This window comes from Euleptes europaea, chromosome 4 (genome assembly GCF_029931775.1).
Source record: "Euleptes europaea isolate rEulEur1 chromosome 4, rEulEur1.hap1, whole genome shotgun sequence".
Classification (NCBI taxonomy): Eukaryota; Metazoa; Chordata; class Lepidosauria; order Squamata; family Sphaerodactylidae; genus Euleptes; species Euleptes europaea.
The window spans coordinates 63,254,491-63,274,845 of record NC_079315.1 but is presented as its reverse complement, the minus strand read 5'-3'; the positions used below and the strand labels follow the sequence as shown (position 1 = coordinate 63,274,845).

The 20,355-nt window shown below is 41.8% G+C and overlaps 1 protein-coding gene across 1 annotated transcript in view; it reads left to right on the top strand.

The window, feature by feature from the left end:
• Positions 1-2,185: 2,185 nt before the first annotated feature.
• ADAMTS19 (ADAM metallopeptidase with thrombospondin type 1 motif 19) overlaps positions 2,186-20,355 on the top strand; it is a 117,961-nt gene continuing 99,791 nt past the window's right edge. Inside the window, exons 1-3 of the mRNA XM_056848030.1 lie at positions 2,186-2,768; positions 16,605-16,746; positions 19,345-19,517. Of these exons, the coding sequence (XP_056704008.1) occupies positions 2,337-2,768; positions 16,605-16,746; positions 19,345-19,517 (747 nt within the window). The 5' untranslated portion in view covers positions 2,186-2,336. The remainder of the gene's footprint in view (positions 2,769-16,604; positions 16,747-19,344; positions 19,518-20,355) is intronic.

Sequence of the window (20,355 nt, the reverse complement as noted above, 5' to 3'; positions counted from 1 at the left end):
ATTGGCACCTTGAGAACAGATAGTTGATTTACAATAGGAAGGCGTGCTTTGAAGTGGCCTTCACACTTTCCTCCCAAACTGAAGAGACTTTCCCACGAGACCGGGAGGGAGGGAGGGGGGGGGAGAACACGGAGCTTGCTTATCCGGGGCCGACTGGGTGCCCTCGCTGACACTTGGGGAGCTGGGGAGGCGGGGTGCCACGTGGGTAGGTGTGAGGATGGCGTTAGACTGGAGAGGGGGGTTCGGGACATGCATGGGCTTTTCCTGAGGGCAGCCCTTCCTGTGTCTGTGAGGAGAGCTGATCTGGAAACCTGGGCCCATTACCCAGAAGGGGCCCATTACCCAGCAGGGGCAGTAGAGGGGTGGTGGGGAAGTGATGAGGGCAATGCGCTTTGCATATGCTCCGATGCAGTAATTTCCCTGGTTAGCCAGAAGATAACGTTTGTGTGTGTGTGAAGTGCTGTCAAGTCGCTTCCGACTCATGGCGACCCTATGAATGAAAGTCCTCCAAAATGTCCTATCTTTGACAGCCTTGTTCAGATCCTGCAAATTGAGGGCTGTGGCTTCCTTTATTGTGTCCGTCCATCTCTTGTTGGGTCTTCCTCTTTTCCTGCTGCCCTCAGCTTTTCCTAGCATGACTGTCTTTTCCAGTGACTCTTGTCGTCTCATGATGTGACCAAAATACGACAGCCTCAGTTTAGTCATTTTAGCTTCTAGGGACAGGTCAGGCTTGATTTGATCTAGAACGCACTGATTTATTTTTTTGGCAGTCCACGGTATCCATAACACTCCCCTCCAACTCCACATTTCAAAGGAGTCTACTTTCTTCCTGCCAGCTCTCTTCATTGCCCAGCTTTCACACCCATACATAGTAAAATTTCCCTAGTTAGCCAGAAGATAACATGGACATTCGTTAATAGTATCCCACTAGGTATGTGGTGGCATTCTGGTATTTAAAAATTATCTGAGACTGAAATGAGGTTCTGCTTTCAAGCTCTGTGTACAAAAGGGAATGCTTTTTCTGGCCAGTGTGTGATGTGCTCCATGATCAGCCTCTCCTGATTCCCCCCGTAGGACAATGTCTTATGCTTGAAGCACTTGTCAAGAACATGTTTTTGTCTATTAGTTTCCTCAGGGTGTGGCTTATATAACACTGAGAATATGTGTGCTCAAATTCCCTCGGAGTGGTCTCTATATATATGTGCATAGGTGATCCATGTGGAGGTCAGTGAAGTCTAGATCTCCATATGGTCTGTTGTAAGTGTTCTGGGAAGAATAACAGTGAGGAAAATAAGCATTTGTCTGCTTGGTGGAAGTTCACATATTGCATACAACATTTTTTGCTAACTTATAAAAGTAACTGACCAAGGTTTTTTCTTTCTTTCCATCTCTCAAGTGCCTCCTTACTTCCATGAGTTCGGGACAGAACACACATTATCCTGAGAAGGGAGCTCCAGTCATTAAAATTCAGCATTTTGATAAACTGTACTCATTATTTATAGTACAATCCTATGTGGAATCACTTCAGCCTAAGCCCACTGAAATCAATAGGCTTAGACTAGAATAACTTGGTGCAATCCTATGCAGAGTTACTGATTTCAGTGGGCTTATACTGGAGTAACTGCACAGGATTGCATTATCTGTAGGATTGCATGGCTAATCATTGCTTCCACGTGCAGTATCCAGTCGTGAAAAAATTGAGAATCTGTCTCTCTTCTTGTTCTTTGTATAGCAAATTACTTGTTTTATTGTGCAACATAGTGGTTTACAGCTGTTTCCTAGCAGTGGGAGCATTTTGTTGCAACATGAAGCTTTTATGATAAGTAGAAGAATACACAAATATAAAATTTTTATCACCGTAAGAGTATGTTGTACTGAAATCAATTTAGGTGTGGCTTTCTCATAGATGTATTCATCCCTGTTTAAGACAGGAGTTAGCATGTGTTGTCTGGAACCTAGCAAGTATGTATAGCATATAAATATATGCAGTGTTGGTGCTGATACGGATGAGAATAGCTGGGAAGCAGTGGTGCAAAGGAAGTGAACATTAAGATGAGACTGATGCAGCTTAAATCTCACACCTCTACTGACGTATCACATGGCAAATATTATGCTTAGCGTAAGACTGGTTTTGCCACATTTCAGCCTCTTTCTTTACTTCAGGTTTGCAACCTCTGGGAGAAACTGAGGAGTGGGAGATTGTCTACCCAGCACTATGGAGCAGGGTCCACCAAGAATCCACTGGGGGAAGTGGTGCAGGAGGCAGCTGCGGCCCTGATGGAAACTGTGGTAATAGCAGTGGCAATATTAGCACGACTTCTGCATCCACTCAGGTGATGGGCAGCTCCCGTGAGGTCCGCTCAGTTTCTTCGTCATCTGATGGACATCTACAACCTGCTGAGGAGGCTTCAGAGGATGAGGGCTCAGAGGATGAATATGAATCTCAGGAGTTCTATCACTGGTCTCCTCTTCCTCAGGGATATAATGCTACTTTTCAGCTACCACCTTCCCCACCTCAGTCACCTACTTCAGAGGATGGGGATGAGGTGTTGCTGAGGATACCAGCTTTTGCTCAGGAGCTCTATCTGCTGCTCAAGAGGGATAGCCGTTTCCTGGCACCTGGCTTTGCAGTGGAGGAACGACTAAGAAGTGAGAGGAGGAGTATCTCAAGCTCTGAGCAGACTCAGACAGAGAGATCCTGTTACTACAGTGGGTCTGTCCTATATTACCCTGGTTCCTTTGCTTCCTTCAGCACTTGTGGTGGATTGGTAAGGCTTGCAGTACTAGTATTTTCCCAGTCCATTTCCTCATCTCCTCCTTTTGCAAAAATATTTTCTTTATACATTTTCTTTGTGCTCTTGTCTCCATAGTCTGGCATTTCTTTGCTGTTCCCAATAGTTGGTCTCAGTCATGTTTGTAATCCTGTTTTCTGTCCTGCCTCATTCTTGTCTCCATTTTAACTTTTTGTCCATTTTTTAAAATCTGTGTTTAAAATTGCGCACTCTTTTCTTTCTATATTTCTTCAGCATTGATTCAGTTAGGCCCTGCTTTTCAATTGACAGATTTTTCTATGAACCAGAGGGTTTTTATAAAGATAGGTTGTAGGGACTGGGAAGTTAAAGTGGCCCCAAGAACAAGCCAAGCAGAGTAGCACCAAGGTTGCTACAAGCCAGCACTGCAGGGGCCACTTACCTCAGACCTGGCCAGCAGTTCCTGTGATGGGCATCTGCTCACCCATTGCTTCTGGTGGCCTGGTGGGAGGAGGCAAGTGCTGTGATGATATTGCTTGTTGTTTCTGAAGGACCCTGCACTGCAAGCAGCTCAGGTCTTGCAGCACTGGTGCAGTTGCAGTGGCTTGGCTGTGGTTGTTCCTGGCTGCGGGTGATCCTCCAGTGCAGCAGCTTACTGGGAACTTCCCTTTCTGGTCTGCCCCTGCAAGCTGCATTCATGTAAATAAAGGCAAATGGTATCAAATACGGGTTATTCGGAATGGTGTGCCTTTATTTTTCTGTTCACAAGAAGAAGAGCATCCTTCATTTGCAATTAGTGTGAGGACACACCACAGTTCTTTTCTGACCTGGTTTTCAGTGTTAGTCTCTATAGTGGGCAGTAGCACTCCACTATAGTGGATAAAGAGTGTACTTTTAGCCTAATCTAGTACATGTGAACAGAAGAAGTGTCTTGCTGGTGCTACCAAGTCATCATCTTTTTCCAACTGCAGCTACTCAACTGGAAGCAGAGTATGAAGGCATTGGCCATCCTGTGTTTCTGGCACCTATTATTTTGATATGCATGGGGGCTAGTTTAGCACTCAAAGCTCATAATCATTAATTGATTCCCTCCATTTTATCCTCCCAGTTAACCTAGCAGCCATTGCCACATCTTATGTTAGAGAATTCTACAGCTTTATTAAGTGTTGGGTGATAATGTTTGTTCATCAGAAGTAAGCCCCACAAGTTCAGTGAGACTTACTACCCTAAGAGTATATAGGAATGCAGTCTTATTCTGGTAATATTCTTATGAGACTGTTTATTTTTGTTCTCTTCCTTCTTCAGGCTTGCAGAATTGCATGACCACTTTAAACACAACAATATGGAGACTGCTTGTCTAACTGTTTGAGTGAATCTCCTTCCTAAGAGGCTCAAACAATTTCTGTACTACCTTTGCTAATGAAGGATGCAAACTTCAAACTGGGTTGTCTTTTTAATACAAATTCCCCATTTTTAAAAAACTCATTCCTTTTTGAGTTGGGTGAGAATCCTTTTGGCGCCACATCTACCTAAATGGAGTTCAACCAGGCTACCAATCAGCCTACTGTACCACTGCCACTATGACCTGAAGCATGAGAGGATTCTCTAGACACAAACACCATGTGGCTGGGCTTCTCAGTTTGAAATGACACTCTTAAGCATCCTTTGGAAAATTATCTTCTTCCCAGGACTATGGGATTTGTGGTTTTCTAAGGCTATTGAAGTGTATTGAAAGACAAAGGAACAGTCTCATACTTCTTTGCAGGAGATGACCACCAAGGAGAAGGGTTGTAGTTTTTCTTCTGACTCCTGATTCGGGTCAGAAGACAGAAAAACTACGGATCCCATGTCTGACATCTTGGGATTTGTGTTAGTAAGCTTTCCCTTCATTAATTTACTCCATCACTTATTTGGAAGGGGGAAGCTAACAGGGGAGAGGCAAAATGCTTCACCCTTTTGAATTTTTTGTTCTCCTTCAAATGTTTGAAGTGAAATTGATTTTTTAAAATTATACTTTAGGGAAGCTTGAAAACCAAATGGTTTTGGGGCCAGCTGTGTATATGAAAGGATGGATTCCCACATTAATAGCCTTCATAGAGCGATTTCGTTTAAATTTGTGATGGTATGTTAATGTTCCTTAGTACTTCCTGTGCAGCTGTATTCCACAAATGTTTTAATGTGTGGTGTACATTCTAAATGCATTTTGAAGGATTGTACACAAAGTTTGTACTTATGGCTTCAGTGAGAAAAGTATATAACTAACTACAGTGTAGCAACTGTTCATACAAATGAGACCTTGGAAACTGAACCCTGAGACGTTATTTACTTGATAAAAAATAGCTGTGGATCTTTAAGATATAATTTCTTTATAATGCCATTAAAAGTTATTGTTTGTGCAGGCAGGGCAACAAAGTGTTTCATCTGCATAATTTTCGTTAGTATCTCAAATCTCTATGGTTCTGTCAAATTGAAAATTCTACCTCTGCTTGCATCTTGAGACAGAGGCCATGTTATTTGGTTGCATAGTTGTTTGGGAACAATTTAGATGAGCAACCAAAAAAGCCAGTTTTTTAAATTGTATAGTCCTAGTCTCTTTCAATTGCATTCATCTGTCCACATATGGTAACCAAAAGCTTCCAAATGGAATAACGAGGGTGCCAAAAACAAAGTATTTATTTATTGAAAACATACCCCAACAATATTGCTAGCCTTTCAGGCTTAGTTTCTGTCAGTGAAAGGCAGGGGGCAGAGCACTTTGCAGGGATCGTTTGGTCTTGCAGACCACCCCTGCTGTCCCCCTTTACCCTGGAGGGAGGACTTGCCAGGGCCAACAGCAACCACAAAGGGATTCACTGCCATACAACTCACCCATGTGCTAACTCACTGGTATTCAATAGCAGCCGGTATAGTATACAAACTAGGAGACCTAGGTTCTAATACCCTCCCTGCTGTGTATTCAGTCCCATTATAACCTACCTTACCGAGTTGTTGAGAGGAAAAAATGAAGAACAATATAAGCTACTTTGGGTCCCTATAGAGGAGAAAGGCACAATATAAATAAATTAAATAATAAATAAAGCTGAAGAGTAAGGGGGCAGGGAAAGATGGTAGGTGGGAAGGACTGTAGGAAAAAGGAGATGATATGGGGAATGCCAGGGAAAGAAGTAGTAGTATGGGGGGAGCGATATAGGGGGAAATGAGGTACTCCCCCTACAAGTCCTTGTGGGTTCCCTGTGTGTAGATGCATAAACAGCAATTAAAACATTAACAGGAAGGAAGATCGGTAAGGGAACACCACAAGAAGCAAAAAAAGAAGTCTTCACCTACTGGCAGAAGTTAATGGTAGAGGTAGACAGATGAATCTCCATGGGGAGTGAATTCCACAGTTTTAGTGCTATGACCGAAAGGCCTTTTATCTGAAGGAAATTGTCATGAGTCAGCCTGCAGAGACCTCCTCTGACGAAGAGGAAATAGAAGCCAGAACAGAGGGACATCCTCAGGCAGAAGTCCCACAGGAACAACCACAGGGCCTACAGCCTGCCAGAATAGAGGATCAGCCAAAGTCAGGAGATGACTCACCATTCCTGCAGCCTGCCAGCTCAAGGACTCCAGTTGGACCTGACACCTTGCAACATGCAGTGTCTCCAGAGGCCTCGCCAAGGCCACTGGAGCAGAGAAGAAAACAGGTCCGTCTGCCAATGCAGCAGAGACGGCAGAGTGCTAGGCTGAAGGCTTTACAGAGGAACCTCCTCAGTAGCAGTGATGAGAAAGAGCAGGGCTGAAGCACCACCTGTGAACTCATCCGTATCAGCTGGCTCTGCTACAGCAGCAGCAGAAGTTATTTAAGCCATCATTTAGGCTTGGCTGTTGTGCAAGCAACATGTCACCAACCTCCTTGTGTACCGGCCTTGTTTCCCTGCTATATAGCCGGCTCCGCCCCCCGACCAGGGACCGACGGCCTTCCCGCCCGGGATGTGTGCCGCCGGATAGTCCCGTCGCCGGGGCTTGCCCAGGTGCGGGACACCCCTTCTCAAGGTCTAGCGTACAAAGTCTACAAGATTGAGGTTCTGGCATAGACCTTTAAACTTGTCTTTTGGGAGAGGCTTTGTAAGTATATCTGCAATCATTTTCTCTGTGCAGCAATATTTCAACTCGACAAGCCCTTCCTCTTGCATATTTCTTATCATGTCTTTCCATGTGGAAGGCTCAGATACAGTCTCTGTTCTAGCCAAATAGGAAAGTCTGTTTGGTGGAATCTCTTTGGTTGTTCTGACTGCCTGCCTGATGCTTGACTCTTCGGCTTCTGTAGCCCCTTCTGGCTCTGTGGCCCCTTCTGGCTCTTCATTTGTGTCAGGTTCGTGGTCCATAATGTAGAATTTTGTTGTTTGTAGGTGCTGTTCTTCATCTTCCTTTGTCAGTGCTTGTCACTCACATCTTCTTTCTTTCATCAACATAAACAGCATGGCAAATTTTTATTGTTTCAGTCTTTGGATTGAGGACCTGGTACCCTCTACTTCCTTGTGCACATCCCACAACAATTCCTTCTTCTGCTCTCAGATCCATCTTGGACCTCTTTTCTTTAGGAACATAGCTGTAGGCTTTTGATCCAAAAACCTTAATGTGATTGACATTGGGTTTGTATCCAAACCATAGTTCAAAAGGGGTACTTCTTGCACCTTTGGTAGGCAGTCTATTTTGCAAATAGGTAGCAGTATTTATTGCTTCTCCCCAACATTTCTCAGGTAGTCTTGCTTCAAAAAGCATGCATCTGCTCATTTCAGTGAGAGAGCGATTCTTTCTCTCTGTCACTGCGTTAATCTCTGGTGTGAAAGGCACTGTGACTTGATGCTGGATCCCCTGCTCAGACATGTAGTTCTTCATTTCATGTCCTACGTATTCACCTCCATTGTCAGTGCGTAGTACTAGTGGTTTTCTCTGGTATCTATTACTAACCAGTGCCACATACATTTTAAACTTTTCAAACACTTGACTTTTCTCTCTGATCAAGTAAGTCATGGTATACTTGGAGTATTCATCAATGAAGGTGAGAATATATCTGTTGCCACTAGGTGTCGCAATTTTCATTGGGCCACATAAGTCGCTATGAACCAAGTCTAATGGCTTTCTTGCTTCATTTTTCTCAGTTCTTTTGCCCTTGAAACTTGGTCGTGTTGCCTTGTTTTTAATGCAGCATACACATTTTTCTTCAAAAGCACATTTTGTAAATTTCATCCCTTTTGTTAAGTCATTGCTTTGCAGCTGGTTTATTGCGTTTGCATCACAATGACCAAAACGCCGGTGCCAAATTAACAAAAAATATCTGTGCTTGCAACTTTCCTTTGCATTGGCAAAGCTTGCTACCTGCTCGCATGTTTCCAGTACATACAGTCCATCTCTTTTCTTAGCTATTGCAATTATTTCTTTGTCCTTTTCAATAACACATTCTTTTCTAAAAGACACATTCATGCCTTTTTCAGTAAGAACACTCACAGAAATCAGGTTAGACTTCAAGGCTGGCACATAAAAACACTTTGCTATTAGGATTTCTTGAATTTCTTCATTTGGAAGTTTGCATCTCAAAGTCCCTGACCCAACACCTGCTATTTCTACAGTCCTGCCATCAGCAACATGCAGTACCTCTCTTTTTTCTTCCTTTAATATTTCAAAGAAGTTTTTGTTTCCTGTCATGTGTGCAGTACATGCAGAATCTATATGCCGTACTTCCAGGTATTACACATACATATCCCTGGGCATAGAGCAGGGGTAACTGGGGGAGTGTGGGGAGGCAGTTGTGAATTTCATGCATTGTGCAGGGGATTGGTCTAGATGAACCTTGAGGTCCATTCCAGCTGTATGTTTCTATGGGGTTGGTGACTCATGTCCGATTTTCTTGTGAGTGTATGGTCATAACTGAGTTATGGTGACCCCATAGGGTTTTCAAGGCAAGAGACATTCAGAGGTGGTTTGCCATTGCCTGCCTCCACGTTATGCCCCTGGTATTCCTTGGAGGAGGAGGATGATGTTAATAATAATAATAATAATAATTAATATACATTTTTATTTTTATCCCACCCTCCCCCCAGCAATGCCAGGCTCAGGGCTGCTAACATAATAAAAAGACTAGTTTTAAAATACAGTACAATAAATACATTTAGCCATAGACATAAAAGATTATAACAACACTGAATGTCAACTTTAAATAATCTAATTTATCTAATTCTAATTCATAGTGCCAAAATAATTCCCAGACATCCCTGTGGCAATAGTATCATATCACGGGGAAGGAGCAATGGACCACAAATTAAAACATATTAAGGAATAGGAAAGGCATAAAGGACCAATGGGGAACAGGGAGGGCCACAGGGAAGGGAAGGAGAGGGGGAAGGAAAGGGAGGCTAGTATCTTGATAACACTGTCACTGACCTCTACCACAGGCCTGCTGGAACAGAACTCCGTCTTACAGGCCTTTCACAACCCAGCTAGGTCCTACAGGGCCTGGGTCTCCTTATACAGAGAGTTCCACTAAGCAGCAGGACATTCTTGGGGCCAGGGATCTCTAATAAGTTTGTATTGAAGATATAATGGTCCCAGACTTATGGGCTTTAAAGGTTAAAACCTGAACCTTGAACTTGATCTGGAATTCAGTCTGGATCCAGTGCAGCTACTTCTCTCATAATCTTAGAACTTCTGGTTACCCAATGATGGCTCTAGATTGATGACAGACACAAGGAAATACTGCTTGATTCATTAAGTAATTGATTTGTGGGTTTCACTGCCACAGAATGTAGTGGTGGTCAGTAGTTAGATTGTTTGGAAGGATCCTGGACAAATTCACAAATGAAATGTTCATAAGAAATCTCCATTTTCAGAGGCTGTACTCCTCTGAGTACAGTGGTAGAGGGCAATAGCAGAGGGAGACTTTGGCCTCGGTACCCTGCTGCTAGGACTTGTTGAAGCATGTAGTTGTTACTGTGTGAACCAGGATACTGGATAATAGACGTGCCATCATTGAGTATGACTATTTGTATGTTCTTTATTACCTTCTCTAAAATTTACAAAAGAACTATCTGGGAGTAAAGAACCTTAAAAAATATTTCCCCAGATAGTTACAGGGCTATGCAGTTACAGCACTATTTATTTCACAGCCTTTAAGTTGCTAGTGGCCCATTTCTTTGTATGCAGTTGACAAAATGAATTTTGAGGCACATGCTCTGTATTACACAATGTTTTTCTTGGGTTCACCAGTACTTAAGTCAAAATTATTTTCTGAATGAGTTTCATATCCAAAAATGTAGAAGTGTGTCCAAAGCCAACTTGTTAAGTGACTTCATTTTTTTTAAAGTGACTATCTTCCAGTGCTTGCATGTGCTTATTTAATGACCTCAGCTGTGCTACCTTGGACTCTCACCAGATCTTCAAAGCAGTGCTGGGTCAAGTGAGGCCAGCACTGCTTGGTGGGGCACCTCTTGGGAGAAGCCAGGTACTTTAGTGCCTGGAACTAGAGCTACCCTGCAAATTATGCTCTTATTTGAGAACAAGTACAGAACTTAAGTTGCAGCACAGTGTAAAAACTGCACACATTGCTAGAAGTGCTATTTAATGAATGGTGAATTGTTATTTTAAGATTTCCTTAGATTGGAACAATCCAGTTCATAATGCAAAATGTTATACAATATGCATTTTTTGGTAAAAAAATGCTAAACTTACTGGCTGTTAAAAGTGGAGGTAGAACTCTGGTGCTGTCACTAGCAGACTGAAAGGAGAATTTTCTCTTTGCTCTCTTCAGGGCTTTTATATGACCTCAGTTTCACTAGGCCAGGGGTGGGGAACCTTTTTCCTGCCAAGGGCCATTTGCACATTTATGACATAATTCAGGGGCCATACCAGGTGTAGATCTCCTGGTGGGGGGGAGAGGCTAGGGTTGCCAGGTCTCCAGCCACCACCTGGAGGTTGGCAACCCTGGGGAGGCCACACAGAAAAGGCTTGCAGGGCGCCCCCTCCCCCCTCCCAGGTGGGGGGCAGCCAGTAGTGGGCCCGAGCAAATGAGGCGCCAAGGGAAGGAGGGAGAAAGCGAGAAAGAAATGAAGAGAGGGGGAGAAAGAAAGAAAAGGACGGAGGGCAAAAAAGAAATGGATGGAGGGAGACAACGAAAGAGACAGAGAAAGAGGGAGAGAGTGACAGAAAAAGAGGAAGAAAAGAGAGAAAAGCCTCCCCCCCCCCCACACACACACATACCCGCACGCCGGCCCCACGCGACCAGGCCCCAGCCTACACGGCAGGGCCCCAGAGCTCCCGAGGGCCACAAAAAATGTCCTCGGGGGCTGCATATGGCCCCCGGGCCTGAGGTTCCCCATCCCTGCACTAGGCAATCAAGGTGTAGGATCTAACACTGGAGTCCTGTTTGCCACAGCAGGTAAAGGAGAGAAATGGGCATTGGGCAGAATGGGATAGGAAGCAGTTTTGGCATGGTGTAAGTGGCACATCAAAGCTTTTATTTCTTTGTTATAGTCCACTTTTTCAATTATGCAGTCAAGTAGCATAAGACATCCAATAAACAATGCAATAGGACTGAGATTACAGAAGTTAAAAAGGCAAAAAGTATCAGATATGATGTATCAAACAATGCAAAACAATTGGCATCGTAAAAGTAGAAATCGTTCAGTCACAACAAGATAATACCTATGCTGGAGTGGCATATACAATTCTATGACATTATAAAAACACCTTCCTGAACTGTTCCATTATACGATATCCCTTTTCCATTTACAAAAATGCCTTTCTGAATAATTCTGTTTTACACTATTTGCAGAATAACAGAATTGACCTTCTCAAGCAGGCCATTCCACAAGATGGGGGCCACAACAGAGAATGCACATGTAGAGGGAGCTATCAATCTTACCCATTTGCAGGGTGCCATTTTAAGAAAGTGCATGTGAATATGTACAAGCAGATGAGTGAAGCTGTCATGGAAGAACATAGCAGGAGAGGTGGTCCTGCAGATATGACGGCCCAAGGCCATGAATGGCTTTGTATGTGATAACAGTACCTTGAACTGAAGCTGGTAATTGATAGGTAACCAACAGAGTGACTGAAGAATGGGTGTAATATTAGGGTTGCCAGGTCCCACCTCTCAATCAGCAGGAGGTTTTCAGGGGCAGGTCTGGGGTGACTGCGTGCATGCAGCCACGCACACACAATGACATCATTTCCGGGTTTATCCCGGGAAACGCCGCATTGCCGCAGATGCTACAGCACTCAAACTGGATGACGTAATTGTGTTGCGAATGGCTATGCACATGTGCGATTGCTGCTCTGGAGCAGCCGTGTGGATTGCCGAGCAATTGCCTGCTGAAACCACCCACCTGGCAACCCTATGTAAGATGCATACACTGCCTAGCTTCCAATAGTAACTGAGATGCTGCATTCTGTACCAACTGGATTTTTTTAGTTGATTTCAAGGACAGACCCATGTAAAGGGCATTACAGTAATCTAGTCTCTAGGTCACCATAACATGGATCCACATAATTAGATCATGGTAGGGAGGTATCTTCTGGGCTGAGTGAAGATGGAAGAAAGCTAGGCTCTTAATAGGCTCTTAACACAGTCAGCAAGGGTCAGCTGAACCCCACAGTAGAAGGAACCATAGGGTCAAGACCTCAGCCTTCCCAACCAGCATTCCTCTGTCTTGTCAGGATACAGTTTTAACTTGTTTACTCTTAGTCACTTAACTGCAGCAGTTAGGGCAGTGGCTTTCTACTGCGTCATCTAGTGATATTGGATAAAGAAATATAAAGCGGGATGTCATCATCATATTGATGACTGCCGATTCCAACACTATTTAATATTTTTATCAAGGGCTTTACATAAAGACTGAATAACATGGAGGTAGGACAGAGCCTTGTGGTACACTACAGTTATGATCTTGCATAGGAACCAGTTTATTATAATAAGGCACTATAGCATTCAGTTAATTATAGAGTGCTTTGTGAGAGAACATCATTTTGTCTGCTTATAAATAGTATGTTACAGAAAGTACATATACAATGAATGTTTTAATTATCAGAGTTGCAACAGTTACAGGGTACATTAACTTAGGTCAGTTTAATTCATTGTTGGTTTAATTATCATGAAAAAATGGTATAAATCAGGTTCCACTCTTTTAATTCATGTCTTGAAGGCTATATAAATCCACATGCATTTGCATTAAAGAGTTTGCAGTAGCTTGTTAAAAAAAATTGACCTTTTTACTCCGTCTGTCTTTATTGTATCAGTAAATAAGCCATAGTAACAACGATTCCATCAAAATAAAAACAAGGCATTTCCAGACATTTTCATAGGAAAAATTAAAATACAGAAAAAAAACATTTAAAATATCTCAGAATAAAACCACTTTACAGTCTAAATGACTAATGACCCAGCATAGAGCAGTAGGCGTGAAGACCAAGTGTGCTTATACATGCCTCATTTTCATCTTTATCTTTACGATGGCAACAACAAACTTTGCCATTCGAAAAGTAATAATTTATCCCTGTCTGCCAGTAGTAATACTAATTTGTCCTGATCTGACCTTCCCAGAAAACAAGATATAATGGTCTTCAAAAATCTTCTACGCTGAACTCTCGGGCACTGGAATGTGACATGGGACAAATCCTCAATGGACCTACAGTTCCAGGAGCAGATTCTTCTGCTATATTAAATCCCGTTGAAACAGCCTTCTAAAACTGCAATTAGTACAATATATAGGCGTGCCTTAGTGAAAGCCTTTCTGTACTCATAATTCATTATGCCAGTAAAGTACGCTAGAAGAGTCAGGGGAGAAGGAAGTAACTTCCTGTAAAGGAGGCTTGTTCTCAAGATTCCTGCTAATCCAACATCTGTTTGAGCACTGTGGCCTAACAATCTTTATTTTACTCAAAGTTTGGCTGAATGGAAGCCAAGGCTTCTCAAGTAGTCTTCTGAGAATCCAAGGATAGCCACTAACCTCAGTACAAAACCACGCCACTTCATCTCTCCATAAGGCTTGGAGATGTACGAAAGATAATTTTCAGCCAGCAGTTAATGAATGGTTTATAAACCAAGGTTGTTATTGAGGGCAGAGATAATTCTACTCTGACCTTAAGCTGAAGATATTGAGGAAGGAGCAGGCAACAGAAGGTGGGAAAATTTATTTTGAGTAGCTTCTAAAAACTGGAGATTTCCTAAGCTCCAAATTGAATCACCACTTGTGCCATGGAAGCGCACTGGGTGACCTTGGGCCAGTCATGCTCTCAGCCTAACCTACCTCACAGGGCTGTTGTGAGGATAAAATGAAGGAGAGGAGAATGATGTAAGCCTCTTTGGGTCCCCATTGGGGAGAAAGGTGGGGTACAAATGAAATAATAATAATAATTTACTGGAGAATACAAACACAAAGCAATACTACCTATAATATCTGCTGAAAATCCCCCCATCCTCCTTGTCTGAAAGGATGAGCCAGCCCTTTCCCTCCTTTGGGTGATCTTACTGAAGCTTACTCCCCACAAGTGTTCCAGGACTAAACAAAGGGTACATGGATACATGCCCCTTTTACATAGCTAAAGGCTGATAGCTTTCTCTAGTTAGAACCAATGAAATCTTCAGGACTTGCTCTTCAGTTTCTGCTGCTAAAACTATTCACTAATAATATTCCCAGTTATAGAGCAGAAATTTACTGGCCTCACCACCACCCCATTTGGTGTTGGTACTTTTGGGTCTTAGCACAGTAGAGATGAAAGCAGGATCTTCCACCAGAGAAAAGGTACAGCAAGCTAATACTTCACTGCCTCTATCCTATTTCTCCCTCCCCCCAAGTCATACATTATACTAAAATTGCCACTCTGCTCTATTAGTGGAGCTGGGGAGTTGATTATCCTTTCCAGCAAATATGTTTATATTATTTTAGCATCAGAGCCCCCTCCCATTCATAACAACTATTGCATATGCTAAGTTAGAGCAAACTAGGTAGCAAGCACTGAGATAGTAAGTCCCCATTCTACACTGCTAAATTAAGGCATACTTGTATAGATTGTATAGACTGTAGATCTACATGGGTGGTGGCAGCCTACACATAACATACACTATAAACAGTGAGAAGGGATGGACTGTATTACAGGCACTAAGTAGGCTGCCTGAGTATATGCACCTTTTGATGAAGACTGTTATTTTTAGATATTTGGAAACCATTTATAGAAACTTATGTCTGGATATGCCACCACTGTTATTCTATTTTTGTTTTTACGTATATTCTTCTTAAGTTTTTTCTCTCTGTTCTTTTCTGTTCTTTTTTTTTTGAAGGAAATTAAAAAAAGACTTACAACATGTGAGAAATCATTCGAAGACACCTTGTTCCTTTTCATTGATATGTCAGATGCAGTGTGTTTTAAGGCCGTGAGACAGCTTAAGCTTATTTGTCTAATGCTACCTGTTGACTTTCATCATGGCTTCCTATGGGATTGAACCAAGTCTCCCAAGTCTCATGGGCAAACCCATTACTGTCCAGAGAATTACCAACGTTGGAACAATAGTACCCAGATTTGTTTAAGATCCGGAAAATCGATCTCTTCAAGGTTGGATCCGAAGGTCTTTTTCCACTGGTGAAACAGCACACATGCTGAGAAAGGAACAGAGGCAATTTATGCTTATCCCTTCTTCCCACTGTAGATCCCCATTTCACTGCCAGGCCATTTGTGAGGGTCCCCTAACACCCAGGAGCAGAACTCAGTGGACTTCATTGCAAGACTGTAGACAAGGCAGTCCTGTTCATTGTGCTTTGCTCTGTTTGTGATACTTTTGTTCTAAGCCTCAGACTTCAAGTTGGGGGTGGGGTACAAAAATGTATTCCATAAATGTACATTTTCTTGTTAAAAAGACCAAAAGGCAGACAATGACCTCGCATAAAGGATACTTGCATGGTTTAAATTGGTTAACAAATGAAAGGTTGGAGTTTAGTCTACCTCTTCAGATCACAGATTTTTTTAAAAAGAAAACAATGCACACCCAGAGTCCTTGAAAGTATATGTAAATGTTAACAACTGAAGACCTTGTCAAAAGTTCTTGGTTCCTGCATTCAGATACTTTTTGTACCTAGAGTATCTATGTAATATATCAGTGAAGTGTACTGTCACTAAAGTATGGCATTATTACTTTTCTGTCACAAGCAAATGAATTTGAATAACTTATGCATGCATGGATTTCCTTACCTCTGCACTTACAGCTGAAAAAGCACATCTGTTGTATTTCAAACAGTATAATATACATCTGTGTTTTCCCACACAGAGATTATTTCCATGCAGGATGAAAAGTAACATTTGAAGTACCCTTAGCCCCTTTCTATACAAGCTATTTTATTAAAGAGTTTTCTTATTTAAAAAAAAGTATGATAACTTGTATTATGAAACTAATGTATAGTTTGGGAGGTACATATTTCAATGACATCTTGACTATCCCTAAACATGTTTTCAACATTACAGATATTTCACTATGCATCTGCTACTGGCATGCAGCCGCCCACCCACACAGATTAAGTCAAAGTAAATGAAGTTTATTTTAGTGTTTTGAAATAAAGTGTCTGATAAAACAGGATGGTCATCTTTCCTGAATCAGATAGGGAATGTTGTCTTACATCTGGGCTGCTCTGCCTGTCTGCTCAATCATCATGGTTTGAGATGTTGTATCAATAAAGCAGCAGGAAGGACACTCTGTGAGCATTTGCTTGCTGTTGCAGCAAGTCTTCAAACCACAGATTTTAATATTAAGAAATAATTTTAAAATATTTTAGTATAATGCATCATCTTTAAATAACATACCATATCTGTTCATTTTGTTTCCTTCTGCAGATGGGCTTTTTGCAGATAAATGAGGACTTCATATTTATTGAACCACTCAATCACACTTTAGCTGTGACAGGTCATGCACACCGTGTATACAGACGTAAAAGATCCATACATGAAAGTGTCAATGAAAAGCCAACTTCTCACAGTCAGTACTGTGCTGTTCTTACTGGTAATGTAATATCTGCTAACATATTTTAAATCAGTAGGTACTCTTTATAAGAACAAAGTTGCATTTTCCCCCTTAATCTGTCCTCTTACTTAAAATGGCAAGCTCTCCAATCCTGTGTAAATTAACTTAAATGGTTTTAGTTACCTGTAGATAAGACTGTTGTCTTAAACACACTTTTTTGAAAATAAGTTTCACTGAACTCAATGGAACTTACTTCTAGGTGCCAGATACTGATAACTTCTGATCCTGTTTAAAAATAATGGCCAAATACTGCTTTACTTGGAAATAAACTTAGTTGAAGACAGAAAATCTTCCAGGTAAATGTGTTTAAAACTGAGATTCCTAATAGGTTCCCAAAAGGACAGGTTACAGACTTGCCAATTCCTAATTTGAATGAGATCATTCTTCCTTCTGCATTGACCATTAATTTCCCTTTTGCTTTAGTTATGATATGTTTCTTCCTCATTTTATTTCTTAGAAGTGGGAAGTTGAGTGGGTCAAGATCAAAGCCTTCAGGCACACAGACACACCTTATGCACGTTAGGTTTGCTAGGACTTTCTGCTCAACATTCAGAAGGTTGTCTGTAGGGACCATGATCAGGTGCGTTCTACATATCACTTACTGGTTTGTGCAAGAACCTCTGAAGCTAATAAATCCAAAAGTGCCTACAAGGGAATAAGCATCATTGAAAAGAGTGGGGCTTATTTCTGAGTAGGCATAGGATGGTGCTCTAAAGATGACTTTTCTTCTCTTGGATTTTCAGAAGTGGCAGGTATGGCCATATTGCCCTGTATATGAAACCTCAGTGTAAACAGTGAATTTTTAAACCCATTTATTCTTTTACCAAAAGCAAATAGTATTTGTTCATTTTTTAACATGTTTAAGTCACAGAAATAAGTGGAATACTGAAGTAACATATTTGAGGAGGTTTCATTATTGTTTTTAAGCCTCCCACATACAGAACCTTACTTGTTTCCTCTCTCATCTGTGTGGTCTGTGTTGTACTTATTCTGTATGCAGTGGTTGCACTTAAAGAGGCTCTTCACTTTTCAAAGATTCCTACTGAGAGACCAAAGGGAAGCAAAGCAATTTTAAATACAGAATGTTGGTGAAATCAGTAATCTCTTGAAATGGAAGAAGCCTATTAAATGTGACAGTTGTATACCGTACATAATAGTCTTTTTTTTATAAATAAAACTTTACAAAAACTACAAAGTACTCCAGATGTGTGTGTGTGTGTGTGTGTGTGTAAAGTGCCGTCAAGTCATAGCCGACTTATGGCAACCCCTTTTTGGGATTTTCATGGCAAGAGACTAACAGAGGTGGTTTGCCAGTGCCTTCCTCTGCACAGCAACCCTGGTGTGGTCTCCCATCCAAATACTAACCAGGACTGACCCTGCTTAGCTTCTGAGATCTGATGAGATCAGGCTAGCCTGGGCCCTCCAGGTCAGGGCACTCCAGATACACCAACATTAAAATACTTTCAAAACTAATAGAGTGAAAGTATTTTTTTCTAACATTTTATCACACTTTTAGAAAGATTTAACCTGCATTTTTGTTTTGGCAACAAATTTAACTGTTGATTTTAGGTTTGCAAGAGTCATGGGATGGAAGAATGGAAAATACTGCATTACATTTTATTAATATTCTTTCTACCCCTTCTGAACAACTGTGTAACAATGTGAATTTGTATAAAGTGGTTTCCAAGAAATCAAAGATTCCATTTATAGCATTTTATAACTGAAGGAAAAGTGAAGATGAGTTTGAAATTCATATTGTGCCCAGTTCGGAATTCAAATTAGGTTCTGTCTATACCCACCTCTAATCTCTAACATGGAAAGCAGCCTCCTAGTTTTCTGTGTGAGTGTGTGTATGTGTGTATGTGTGTTTTAAATTTCATACTCACATTAGATATGCTCTGAGGGGAACTGTGACTAGACCAACTTCATGGTGCATGTTTCTTTGGAATACCCATGATGAAAAACATTAGTAGTTACTTCATACGTTAAAGCCGAAGAAAGCAAGCACACATCGGATCTTTAATATGTGCTTGAACATTGAACATTTAGTATATAGACAAAATAGATAGGATGTGAGGGTGATCTCGCTGCAACATCTGTCACTCCATTGATCACCAGGGTTGATTCGGCTGATCTGGCTGGCTAGGCAGGTGTCCCCTACCTCCCTCACAGCTCCATGTGCGTCCCTCTCGAAGCTGCGTGCTAGGTGTAAGAGGACGACCATCCCAAATAGAAGGAGTGTACCATTCTTCAGTCAAGGGTATATGACAAAATAGATTCTGAGACCGGTGGGTTATTTGTAGGGCAAAGTTGTTCATGAATTTTCTTTAAAAGAAATATTGACTAGAATGAGCTGTTGTTTCAATTATACAATCAGACTGAATCAGAAGGTTTAACGTTCAGGAGATTTAACATTAGATTTATTCATGCTGTATACTCTTTTAAAAATATTTCAATCATATTCAATAACAAAATGTTCAAAAATAACATTAGCAACTCCCATCTGGTAAAAATGAATAAAGTATACATAATTGTGTTGCATTTCTGTTGCAGAGAAAAGAAAATCCAAGGGTCAAAAAGGAGCAGAAGGTGGACGAGGAAAAAGATATTCCTATAAATTACCTCAAGAATTTAATGTGGAGACTGTAGTCATTGCAGATCCAGCTATGGTTTCTTATCATGGAGCAGATGCAGCCAGAAGATTTATTCTAACAATTCTTAATATGGTAGGAAACTTTGGGACTTTCCAGAAAGAAAATATATAATAAATTGTTTTATTATGGAAGGTCATCCAAAGCTGGAGTAGGTTGATGGCACAGCTACCCAATATCAGCTCTATCACCCATGCAGAACTAGCCTTTTGTGCCCATAGTAGTTACTTTTAGGTAGGTGGGTGCAGGGAGTGATGATTGGTGTGTGTGTGTGTGCAATGACATCACTTCCAGTGCAATGCGGAAGTGCCGGCATCACACTAGGGGGACACTTTAGCACTTGCCCCCAAAACTCTATGGCCCCTCCTGGCAATCAGCCATATCCCTCCTGGCAACCGGCAAGAAATCTGGAGAGGCGGGTACAGGGGGTAGCGATCGGTGTGTTTGTGTGATGACATTCTAGTGCAATGCGGAAGCACCAGCATTGCATTAGGGGGACACTTTAGCACTTGCCCCAAAAGCTCTATGGCGGCTGCTTCTGCTTCTTCTCCTTCTCCTTCTCCTTCTCCTTCTCCTTCTCCTTCTCCTTCTCCTTCTCCTTCTCCTTCTCCTTCTCCTTCTCCTTCTCCTCCTTCTCCTTCTCCTTCTCCTTCTCCTTCTCCTTCTCCTTCTCCTCCTTCTCCTTCTCCTTCTCCTTCTCCTTCTCCTTCTCCTTCTCCTCCTCCCCCTCCTCCTCCTCCTCCTCCTCCTCCTCCTCCTCTTTCGCCGCCGCCCCCGCCCAAAGGAGAAGAGAAGCTGTTGTGAAAAAAATAAGAATGTGCTTACAGCAGTACTGGAAGAGAAGCAGAGAGCTACTTTTAATTGATTGCAGAGTGATGCATCACTCCCAAATGATCTTCTGCCCACCTGTATT